We start from the raw sequence: 12217 nt of genomic DNA, 5'->3' as shown, positions 1-12217 counted from the left end.
TGTTATTGCCCTTGACATTGGTAGTATTTCCAAGTTTTGGGAAGACAGGAGCTTCTTAGGTCTTACGAGACTTTCTTATTGGTTATAGATCCTTGAGAAATGCCATAGGATGTCAGAGATGTCATTGACATCATGATCTTAAGAAGGGAGTATGGAATGCTAACCGAAGTGTCCAAGGACATCTTGTGATCACCTTCCTGCAGGATCCTCCCTAGGGGGCACCTAGATTCCATTTTAGATGGTTCAGTGCAATGAGTAGGCCAGGCCTCACCCAGTTACTAGAGAGGTTGGTTTGCTCATAGTTGGTGCCAGTCTGAAGACTCCTTCAGGAGAGTAATAGGACAAAGAAGGATTTCCTCTAAGGAGTTCTCCTCCTTCATGAATCCAAGGACATGGGGTGTTGATTAGATTATGTTTGTGGTTCTCTGAGAAGTGTTTTAACAAGTCTGCACAATACTCATCGAGAGGACTTTGGATACTGTGACTGTTGCAGGCTGATTCTTGGGCTCTTGGGGGCACAAGAAGTAAAACACGAGAAGGCACTTTATATTGTTATTAGTAAGAGTACCATGGATGGAATATTACAAGGTCACTTGCTGGGTTACTTTATAGAACCTCCACAGACAATGACATGCTTTCCTCAATGAAACTGAGCTGAGGACTATAATGCGGCTTGATGTCTGGTGCTGACACACCGACATGGAAGTGAGGCATGGAATATGTTATTGACTCTTGAGCATTTCATCACTCTCTCATAGGCCTGAGTCTATTTTAAATGCAGTAGGCCAGGATCAGAAGGGGGCAGGGGTATTAAGTGACTTGCAGAGCTCTGGAGCTGGTTATTGATGGCAAGGGTGTTGGGTGACCGCATGCAGGGCAGGCAGCGAAGAGTGCTTAAATGCCACCCTAAAGAAAAGAAAGAGCATAATTGGAATCACTGGACCAGTTAGCTCCTAGTTAAACAAAACATGAGGAAAAGGCAGAGAACTCCAATGAACAACAGCCTTGACCAGCAAGAGATGCTGTTGTGAGGGGCACTTGGCTGGTTTAGTCCATAGAGCTTTCCACTGTTGATCTCAGGGTTGCAAGTTTGAGCCCCATGTTGGGTGTGAAGCCTAGTTAAAACGAACAAACCAACAAACCAAACAAAGGTGTTGTTGTACATTATGGAAGGGAAGGCAGGTCTACTCAGCACGTTTGCCAGAAAACACTGTTAGCAAGGTAATCTTCAGAACTGGGAGGAAATTGAAGTGTGTGTGTATCTGCTGGGAGCTGGTGTATGAAGTGGGTGGTGACTGTGTGTCTCTCTCCTATAGTTGTGTCAGCATGAGAAACCCAAGAGCTAGGAAGAGGGAGAGATGCTCTCTGCTGGGAGCAAGGCAGAGGGGGTTTGCTGTCCTTGATTGACCTCTTTACGGTGTTGGTCCCAGACAGTCCCCTCTAGCCCGTGGGGGTGCAGCGCCCTCCTGTGGATGGCATGGTTCTTCCTAACTTTCTCCAGGTCCTGCTTCAGGTATCTCTCAGTGTTCTTTGTGATTCTATGTAGTAACTACATAGGGAGGGAGTGGTCTGTGGCTCCTGCCTGTTCTTAAGATCAGAGCTCAGGAGAGAGGTGAGCAGATTTCATAGAAGCGGAACCACAAACTCCCTACTTATTGTCTCTGCTTCAGGCTTAGGACTCCTGTTTCTCTCCTACTGTCATTCTCAAGGGCTGTATTTTCCTGACTTCAGGGACAGAAGCTCAAGATAGCTAAGACAGGGCGCCTGGGTGGCTCAGTGGGTTAAAGATAGCTAAGACAGAGTTCTCGGGAAGGAGAATATAACTAGAAGAATATGGTGATGAGCCCCTCGTGGGGTCAGCGTGAAAATTCTGGACTCATGAGGAGATTTTAAAGAGTGATTCTGGGTTGCCTGGGTGGCTCAGTGGTTCAAGCCTCTGCCTTTGGCTCAGGTCATGATCTCAGGGTCCTGGGATTGAGCCCTGCATCAGGCTCTCTGCTCAGAGGGGAGCCTGCTTCCCCCCATCTCTCTGCCTGCCTCTCTGCCTACTTGTGATCTCTATCAAATAAATGAATAAAATCTTTTAAAAAATAAATAAAGAGTCATTCTCTGAAGTTACATACAAAACAGTGAAACCGCAGCAGGAGGGATAGATATTAACCTTTAAGGACACTCCTTTACATACTTAAGGGAAATGCTACCGTGGGAGACACCACCTTTCTAGAGAGATTTGGGGACTAACAGGAAAGTGAGCATCAGTTCTGACTAGAGGTCAGGAGTGTGGTCAGGGTAAATGGTGCCCAGAGCAATTAGGTTGTTTGCACCCTCTCTCCTCGCCCACATTACAATTTTCCCCAAATTGGATAACTATATAGTAAAAGTAGAATGCATTCTGTATTTGACATTCAATACATCTAAAGATAAAAATGAAATTGAAATAAAAAGCAAATCATCAACAACTGGCCTCTTGAAGCATCCCTGAAGACTGGGGCCTAAGGGTGTCAACCCTGTCTACACCCCTTTTGTTTCACCTTTGCTGGTGGCCACAGGCCCCTCCCTGAGGTCCGGGGCAGGGAATATGAGGGTGTCTGGCCAGTTGGCACATTCCCACTCACACATACCAACCCACTCCAATTCTGGCAACTGTTCTTGTACTCTATCACCCAAAGTCAGGAGCCAGAGCTCTGTTTCCCATGAGGGAGGCAAGACACTGGAAAACTGTCCTTCAGGGGAGGGGTGAAGTGGGTGAACTGTCTCACAAGTTAGCCTCGAGTTCTGTGGTTTTGTTCCTGGATGCCTCTTGTTCATAGGTGCTGGTCTTTGGCTGACCTCCCATCCTGCCCCAGGATACTCACCATCCTCTATTCTCTTTGATGCTGTGCCTCAACTCTTCTCAACTGCAAAAACCCAAGCCTCTGCTTGTATACAAAGGAAGGTGGGGGAGCTCCAAAGGGTTACTTCAGAGAATCATTTATTGGTGCAAGAATGGAAAGCTGGCTCTAGGTGAGAGAGCAGTTGGAGGTCTCATTCTTCCGTGTTTTTTTTTCTATTTAAATATGTAAAATATACATGTGTGTGGGTGCAGAATAAGGGATGGGGAAAGGACCCAGGGGTTCAGGAGACTTGAAAACTGTTCCACATAAATTCTCTTGTGACTATTCCAACTAGCTTCTTCTCTTACCCTTTTTCCTAACCAGTATCTTTCTTCATATTTTTTTCAACTTTAATTATTCTAAATGTTTTCAGTTATAACCTATTTCTTAAGGTTGAATAAGTTAAGGTTCGCTCGTGACTCTGGTTTCCAGTTGTCTTGGCCCAACTACTTCAGCTCTCCCTCCAGTCCGTGGCTCTCATGCCCATTTTCATTCCATCCTTCTCACGGCAGACTCACTTGAAGTCACATTCATCTGCTCCCTTATAGCCCTCTCAGACTCCTAGCTAGGGATTCAGAGCTTTGGAAAATGCTCTGATTGGTCCTTTTTTTTATTTGATCCTGATTTTTAAAAAATTTTTATTTATGTATTTGAAAGAGAGAGACAGAGGGAAAGCCTGAGCAGGGGGAAGGGGTAGAGGGAGAGGGAGAAGGGGAGAGGGAGAAGCAGACTCCCCACCGAGCAGGGAGCCCCACCCCAGGACCCTGAGATCATGACCCAAGCCAAAGACAGACGCTTAACCAACTGAGCCACCCAGGCGCCCTGACCCTGAGGTTCTAAGGGGCCATTCTATAGCTTTATTCCTGCTCTTGAAACAATATGGTTCGAACTGAAAATGGTTCCTGCTGAGGTTGGTAAGTTGTTGGGAGAGGAAAGGAAGTGCTCATGAAGGAGAGAAAGCACTGATGGCTGAAAGCAGAGGTGACTGAAGGTGAATGTAAGGGCTCCCGGGATGGGAGGAGGCAAAAAGTGCATGACTCACCCGTGCTTGAAATCTCCCACCCTCTGCTCATTTCCCTCTGATGCTGATAGCATAGGTGACCCAGAAACATCTGAAGAGCCCCAGAGTCTGATGTCCTTCTCCTCAAGTCTCCTTTCTGTAGTCCTACAAATCCTCTGTCCCTGACATAGCTAATGTCCGTATAATTGTATCCCTTCCAATTTACCCTCCAAAGTCCTGGGGTGACCACTGCGGTGGATGGCAGCAGGGACTGGATGGCATGTGGGATCTGCCCGTCCAGATTTCTTGATGTACCTCACGAGGGTGACCTATTTTCCATGGACCATCAGATGTTTTTGTCCTTTGGCTTCAGTTAGCATGACCAAGAGGAGTTGCTGGCAGCAAATGACAGAGAGGAAGAGGAGGGTCATCCTCTGGCTTCCTCCTGGTCAAGTCCCTGTGGGCTGGGTGTACCTCTCCACCAAAGGCAGCAGGGCTTACTGGACGGCTCCCTCTAGTTTCTGCTCCCCGCTCCCTCCTCTTCAGCCTGGGCAGCAGCATTGTTCAGGCTCAGCCTCAGACACAGTGTTGTTGCTGCTCAGCCCTTGGCTATTGCGCCACCATCTGTCCAAACTTGTCCTGTTTGGGCTCTGTCCAAACCCTGCCCACACCTCCCTACAGTCTCCCTTTATGCAACTTGCCTCAGTTCTCCAATGTGCTCCCGCTTCTTCTGAGCCCCTGACACATAAGATCAGGAGGTAAAGGTAAGGTAAGGGAGGAGAGAATCTGGATATTTGAGCTTTTCTTAAAATCAGAGAAACACGGGTTGGAAGCCCAGTTAGCTATGCGATCTAGTTATTTACCTTTTCTGCATGTGCTTCCCTCCACTCGGGATGGGGATAAGAACTACCTGGTGGGGTCGCGAAGGCGAGACAGTGTCTGTGAGGGTGATAGTACAGCACCTGGCACACAGCAGGTGCTCTGTGTGGAGACTCTGCTGTGATTATTACATGTGAGGCACTGTCTGGAGAATGAAATCCATTACTTCATGCTGGAGAGAAAACAGAAGGGGATGGTGCTTCGGGGAACTTGTTTCCTGTATCAGATATTTTTAGTTAGTTTTGCCTCAAGTTTTCCTTCTCACTCAGGCCTGGGTGCCTTGGCTGGGCTTGTAAGAAGGTATGCGTATCTTAGTTTGTGGGGAGGGCAATCGATGGACAGGAGGCAGTGACAAGGACACTCAGGAGACGTTGTCCACGTGAAGGTGACTTGGGCTTCCGCACTGAAAGTATCAGAAGGGGCAAAGTGGGGAGAGTGACTGAGCTCATGGGGTGCACCTTCTCTCCCCTCCTTCTCCACGAAGTCTGAGATACTCCTCCATTTCATGGGTCAGGGCACTGGGCAACAGCAGATAATCAGCTTTGTGTTTGTCCTTCATAGTTTTTAAGAGAAGCAACACATTGTAGGGGTTCCTCACACTGAAAGATGGCCTAGTGGGGAGGGGCTGGAGGCAGAGCAGCAGGTAGAGCAGGCAGCAGGAAAGCCACTAAGTTGTGGCAAAGCCCGGTAATCACCCTAGGCATTTATCTGGCGCCTTTCTCCCTCTCCAAACACACTGCTTCTTAATCCCTCAGCACAAGGCAGCTGGATGGAGACAGAGGCTTAAAGAAGAGCCACATCATCCTTGAGGCTATGCAGGGCTCAGTGTGAAAAATAGGAACCAGAGGGAAGGAGGCTCTATTTAGCCTGATCTCAAGAGTCTGCTGGACACACTGTAGTTGGCCAATAATAGGTATTGGGAGTGGAGTGGGTGTGGTTAGCATAGGAAAAAGCTAGATCCTGTGGTTTCTGTTTTTACACCTCTTCTCTCTAAATGTTGGGAACTCTAGCTCAGTTTCTCAACACCTGTGGACAAGGCAGGAGTAGGTTGCTGGAATTTCATCAATGCTCCCATGTATGGAGGGCATGGCCTGCAACTGGCAGAATGGCTTAGGGGCCTGGATTCCAGAAGAAAATACAATATCCAACAGTCAGCCTTTCCATTCCCCACTCCATCACTTCCTGTACCAGGCAGCTCCTAGGCTACCTGGAGAAATGAAGTATAGCATGACTGAAGGGGAAGGGTAAAATGGACATTTTATTATACACAGTAGCAAAAATGGGATAAGAGTTACATCTAGAGTGATGGTCTTCATATCAATTCTCCAATTTAGAGGCACTCAACCTAAACGTCTTCTTCTCAGTCCTGGAGAAATGGATTCTCATGTAGGAGAACGCTGTGGTCCAGTTCATGAGGGTGATGCCTAATGAATGTCACTTAGTCTCAGTGGATGGCCAAACCCATTGGGGAAGTATCTCCCAAAGGTAGGAAGGCCATCCTACATAAGCCCATCAGAAAAATCAGGAATCTCTCAGGCCCACAAGGCAATAAAGGCCATGAAGGCAAAACCAGCAGCTACGCAGCCCCATTTGGCCAGAGGGTCCTCAGGGCCAGCTAGCTCCCGGGGCAGAATTTCCAGGAAGGTGACATACAGAAAGGTGCCGGCTGCCACACCTTCTAACACAGCCTGGGCTAAGCCCTGCCCTGCTTTAAAGTCCCCTTGGGTCACAGCCAGCCCCAGGACTAGGCCCATGGGGGACATGAGAGCTAATGACAGTATGGACAATATGGCCCATCGTGACCTAGTACCTATCCGCACCAGCCGCAGTCCAACCCCAAACACTACGAGCCCTTTGTGAGCCAGGACAGCAAGACAGAGCTGAATGGTGGTTGCTACTGTTGGCTGCAGCCCCACGGCTAGCCCTTCAAACACTGAGTGAAAGGAGAGCGAGAGCAAGAGGACGAGGGCCCGAAGGGGGCGCTTTGAGGGTGAGGGTGGGGGTCCGTGGCTGTGGAGTTCAAGGACATGAGTCCCACCCCACTCCTCCTGCACTGTCGTTCCTCCAGCAGCCCCAGGACAGCATTGCAGTGCCAGAGACTCCAGAAAGAAGACAAAGAAGAAGCCCAGGGAGATGATGAGCTCTCCATAGGGATACTCCATCTAGGAACAGAAAGAGGGTCTGTGAGGTAGGAAGGGAAGAGAAGCAAGGACACTGGGTGGCCATGGGAGTGGGAGACTAAAGAGAATGGGAAGTGTGGGACTATGCCTAGTTAGTAAGAATTGGCCAACTCTTTGCCCTGCTGGCTCTCCCTCTGGTCTGTGGCCTTATTCCATCTGCTTCAGATGCTTCCAGATTGATGCAGCATATTGGGCATAAAGAAGGGCAGGGGAACGAAGCCAAGAGCAGGTATGGACAGCAACGAGAAGAATCCCTGAGGGACAAAGGGACACCACAGTAATAGCGTTAGTAATATGGGAAAAGAATGTGAGGCATGTCAAAGGGATGGAGAAAGAATGGAAAAGTAAAGCAGAGCTTTTTCTGGGGTTCCACAAACCCCAAAGGATTGGGTGGGCTCCTCCTTTCCTCTGTGCTGTCTGAGCTGAGGAGCAGAGGGATCCCTGGTTTCCTCACATACTCCCCTCAAAAGGGTCTGGGAGGTTCTCCTCCCCCACTAGGGAGGGACTGGTGGGAGATACTTACCTGAGCTGAATCAGCATCATCAGAAGCATTTCCCTCCCTTTCTGTCCTGTTCTAGGGAGAGAAAAGCAGAAATCAGGTGGGGAGCGCTCAGCTTCCTGTCCTGCCCCTTCAGCTCCCTCACTTTCCCTAAAGTCCAATGTGACTGCTGTTCACCATGCCAGAAAGAGTCCTCTTGCTTTTCCTTCCACCCTTGTCCTCAGCTCTGTCCTCTTCCCCCCTCATCATTCTGGCCTCACAGCCCTGCTGCTTACCATTTCTGCTGCTCACCTGCATCTTAAACTTCTGGATCTCTGAGTCAATTCCCTCCAGGGCTTCAGCAGTCATGTGCATGAGCCCTGCTCCCAGGAAGACACCAGCAGAGGTGCAGCCCAGGAGGCTGAGGACCCGGCGGTGACGACCTAAGAAAACGAGGAGTTACAATCCAGTTGGCAATGAGATAGAAAAGGTGACAAAAGAGCAAGCATGTGGCACCCAATCTCCCCAGCTTGGGGATGGTGAGAGCCTCGGAGCAAGGCATCAGGATAGGTGAAAGGGCCATAGTCAGGCTGAGGTTATGGGGCCGGCAGCGGCAGGGCTGTACCTGTGGCGGCATCAATCTGGAACCACTTGAAGCAGATGGGAATAAGGCCACAGACCAGGGTGAGAATCAGCAGGGCAAAGAAGCAGCCAATTTTCACTCCTAGTTGTGGTTCCATCCTTGGGGTACAGGATAAGCAGATGCTTCAGAATAGCAAATGGGAGTTATGATCTTTGAGCAGGAGTGTGGAAGTAGGCGATCAAAGCTGGAGTATCTCCTCTCCCGAGCTCCAGGAGGGCGATGGGATCCTCCTGTTCTGTGTTGCCTCTGCTTGCGCAGCCTTGCATAGCTGACTGGGGCCCTGCCCCAGATTCCCGCCCTCCCCCTACCAGGAGGCCCCTCCCCTGGCTCACGCCTTCCAGAACTGGGAAACCAGAAACTCCAGACTCCCTGCCAGGCACAGCCTGTGCTGTGTGTCTTCTCCTCTTCAATGCCATGACTAATCCAAATGCTATGGACAGTCTTCTTTCATGCTGGTCTAATCCAAAATGGGAGTCTATGGTAGGTCCTTCCTAGCTGTTTTGTACTGGGGACACCTGGTCCTGCCTTATTTAAGACATTTGATCTAAGACTCCCAAACCTTCTCCACCCCACCCTATGTCTCATAGGTTGTTATGCTGATATCTGAACCCTACCTTTTCAGAGGGGATTTGGGTAGGAGGTGGGGCTGAGAGGTGGTGCCGCCACCCGCCACTCTGTGAAAACTAGTAGATGAGGGGCCTCCCCTCTCCTGTAACCCCAGAGAAATAGCTCCAGGCATGGCAATTTCTAGTGGGGAGTTGAGATTTCTAGTATTACAATATTGATTTTGTTCCAACTTTTGACTGTGCCCGTTTCTGGATACATACATATCTTCTACAACTTATGATGGGGTGATGTTCCAATGAGCCCAGCCTAAATTGGGAACCTCCTAGGTTGAAATGCATTTAATATAGATAAGCTACCAATCCTAGCTTCGACTAGCTTTAAATGTGCTCGGAACACTTACATTAGCCCACAGTTGGGCAAAATAATATAATCAAAGTCTTATTTTGTAATAAAGTGTTGATATCTCATGTAATTTACCACATACCATCCTGGAAGTGAAAACCAGAATGGTTAGAAGTGTGCCAGCCGTTTACCCTCGTGATGGAGCGATTGCCTGGGAGCTGCGGCTGCCCAGCATCACAAGGGACTATCATACCACATACTGCTGACCTGAGAGAAGAGCCAAACTCAAAATTCAAAGTCTGGCTTCTACTGAATGTGCCTCACTTTCACATCATCTTGAAGTTGAAAATTTGAAAATCAAGCCACTTTAAGTCAGAACCATGTGTACTGAGGGAGAGGGCCTGAGAATTTTAAGACAAAGAAAGGTTCTCTAGCTCTGAAATAGCAAGACCTAGCGAAAATCCGAGAAATGAACCAAGCAAATGGAAGGATCCTGCCTAGAGCTACAGGGGTGGAGATGGAAAATTCAGTCTTGATGGGATTGGCTCTTGAGGAAAATGTATCAGGCAAACTCTGGGGGAGTTGATGAACCCTGAGAAAGACAGAAGGAAGGGACGGAGAAAAACACAGAGGCCAGGCAGCCCAGCTTCCCTATTTAGGTAGCCCACCAAACAACTGTGACATGTGCTGAGCCAGCGCTCAGAGACTGGGGGCGGCTTTCCCTACTGCCCCGGATTACTTCCTTGGGAAGTCCTGGTAGAAGCAGTATCTCAAAAGCTTGCAACCTGTGTGAGAAGATAAGGCACTGAGTATCTTGAGAATTCTCTCTGTTATAGGACTGAACATGACAACCGATCTCTGTATCTTTCAGGAATCACAAGATCCATTTCTATTCTTTGAAAACTTTTTATTATTATTAAAGCCTCAAGCAAACATACATAGGGCTGCCAGTACTCCCACCCTGGATACCAGGGAGCTTCAGCCTTGGCAGGCCTAAGTAAGAAAATCCTTGTCGTCAGCAGGGGACAGAGGAAGCTCCGACTCTGAAGGTGTGATCACAGGTAAAAGATCTCCCCAGGAGCTGACTCGAGCACAACGATACAAATCCCTACGGAAAAGAGAGGTCAATGGGGGCTGTAGCTTCTTGCCACCTCCCCCTAATTTTGGTCACACTCTTTATACCTGCCATGCTGGCGGGCTGTGATCACAGCATGCTGCATATGTCCATCTGGACAGCACAGGTGACAATGCACATGGCGTGGCCGTTTAAGGACAGGCTGAGTGATATGGGGCCAGCGATTAGCCTCCTCTGGAGACCCCCGGGCAAGAATTACCATTGAGAACTTTTCCTCTTTTTGCTTCTTCTTGTTCTAAGATAAGGATACAGAGAGAATATTTGGAGAAAAAAGAGATGGGGAAAAAAAAATGTGATCCCCCCTCCCCCTATCCCTGCAGCCATTTTCAGATTCTATAAGCCATGTACACCCAAGCCTGCAAACCTCCAGGCTCTTCTCTGACTTCTCCAACTCCTCCCACCTCTGACTCCTTATCATCCTGTTTCCCCAGGCTACTTTCTCCCTGCCCTAACATTCCCAGGAAACATACCCAGCTGAAGGGGATGCAGTGGTAAGCTTGAGAAAAGCTACAGGCCAGGGGCTTAGAGGCTGTCAACTGGGGACAGGGAAGTTCATGTGGACACTGTGAACACACAAGACAAAAAAACCCCAGAGAATCATACAACTGAAAAACAAAGAGTGACAGAGTTAAGAAGGGCTAGGGCAATGGGAACATAGGAGCTGGAGGCAGGGAGAGCCAAGGCAACAACTAAGAAAGATACTGAATAGGGACACAAAATAGTAGACGGCGGCTTAGCTTTACCCTCTCACTTTTCCTGGCTACAGCGGAGTTTACATCTTTGCAGGCTGGGAAAGGCAGAAGTAATACTCACTGGGGCAAAGACAAAGCCAGGTCGAGGGTCCAAAGGTGACTTCTCTTTTCCCTAAAATAAAAAAAAAAATTAAGCTGGGTCTGAGGGGTCTAGTCTCATAACTCAATCTTTCTACTCAGTAAACTGAGGACTCCTTTAACATTCAATTCTGATAATTATTAACTAGGCTCCTTGAGTTAAGCTGGCTGGTTCTCTAATACTCCAAACAAAGAACCTTCTCTTTGTAGTAGGAGAAAAGCAGGAACTTGGCACATAGTATGGTGCTTTCCCCTGTCAGCAACCTCTACTCTCAAAAAAATCCCACTCCAGGACAATTAAATTTATGATTATACACTGGTTCATACTGTCCCCAAAAGATAAGTTTCTAGGCTTAGCAATGCCCTGGATCAGGGGTTGGAGCACTTACTCTTTTTTAAAGGCCTAGAGAGTAGGCAAAATCTGTTTTTGTCCCAACTATTCAACTCTGCTGTTTATAGTATGAAAACAGCCATAGACAGGACACCTGGGTGGCTCAGTTGATTGAGCATCTGCTTTCAGCTCAGGTCATGATCCCAGGGTTCTGGGATCGAGTTCCACACCATGCTCCTTGCTCAGCAGGGAGCTTGCTTCTCCCTCTGCCTGCAGCTCCCCCTGCTTGTGTTCTCTCTCTGACAAACAAAAATCTTAAAAAAAAAAAAAAAGGCAGCCATAGACAAGAGATACACCAATAAGCATGGCATATATGAAAATAGGTGGCAGGCCAGATTTGATCCACAGGTCCTGGTTTGCTAATCACTATCCAATATCATAACAACTTTATATGCCTAATACCCTGAGAGTCATCCTTACCATTGTATGACAGAGTCTCTTCAGTCTTAAGGGAGCAGCAGTGACCACTGACAGAAGGTGGGACAGGAGTGAAAGAAGGAGAAAGACTCTTACCTTAAGGACGAGGTCCCTGGCATCCATAAGAAGGCAGTGCCCAGCTTTTGTTCCGTTCTCTACCAATACCTGTTCACAAATAAACCCTTCTGAACTAGTTTGGGAAATACCCATTCCTCATTTCTAAGGCACATGGATACTGATGTTACTGGTTATCACTTGGATAAATAGGCAGCAACCTCTTTCAAGCCTGTCTTCACAGATTTACAGCTCAGTATTTGACATATACTTCTTAATTATCATGAGCAAAGTATGTGGGGAGAGGATTTGGAAAATGCAGGCACATGTCTATTTTCTTCACCACTGTATACACGGCACTTAGCATAGTGCTTGCCACATCAAGGGCACTCAAAAATGTCACTTAAATAAATATTGATGATATAAAA

General features: G+C 48.1%; 2 protein-coding genes across 9 annotated transcripts in view; both read right to left on the bottom strand.

Moving 5' to 3' along the window:
• The window catches only part of LOC122893502 (zinc transporter ZIP2-like), a 58418-nt gene extending 50036 nt beyond the window's left edge, over window positions 1-8382 (bottom strand). The window contains exons 1-4 of one of the 8 annotated variants that reach the window (XM_044230531.1): window positions 8036-8380; window positions 7723-7853; window positions 7456-7506; window positions 296-906 (exon numbers count right to left, since the gene is read on the bottom strand). In XM_044230531.1, coding sequence (XP_044086466.1) covers window positions 895-906; window positions 7456-7506; window positions 7723-7853; window positions 8036-8150 — 309 coding nt within the window. In that variant the 5' untranslated portion in view covers window positions 8151-8380 and the 3' untranslated portion in view covers window positions 296-894. Of the gene's footprint in view, window positions 1-295; window positions 907-5991; window positions 6915-7455; window positions 7507-7722; window positions 7854-8035 lie in introns of those variants that run through there. The other 7 variants (XM_044230534.1, XM_044230529.1, XM_044230530.1 and 4 more) reach the window with 7 other exon arrangements.
• Window positions 8383-9852: 1470 nt separating this feature from the next.
• On the bottom strand, window positions 9853-11945 carry LOC122894640 (methyltransferase-like protein 17, mitochondrial). The gene is made up of 5 exons (XM_044232403.1): window positions 11832-11945; window positions 10911-10961; window positions 10568-10660; window positions 10145-10332; window positions 9853-10070 (listed from the first exon to the last, which is right to left on the bottom strand). The coding sequence occupies exons 1-5, from the start codon at window positions 11943-11945 to the stop codon at window positions 9956-9958; spliced, it is 561 nt and encodes a 186-aa protein (XP_044088338.1). The 3' UTR covers window positions 9853-9955.
• Window positions 11946-12217: the final 272 nt, after the last annotated feature.

This window comes from Neovison vison, chromosome 13 (assembly GCF_020171115.1).
Source record: "Neovison vison isolate M4711 chromosome 13, ASM_NN_V1, whole genome shotgun sequence".
NCBI lineage: Eukaryota > Metazoa > Chordata > Mammalia > Carnivora > Mustelidae > Neogale > Neogale vison.
The sequence above is the reverse complement of the archived record's forward strand: the minus strand, read 5'-3'. Positions and strand labels throughout refer to the sequence as shown.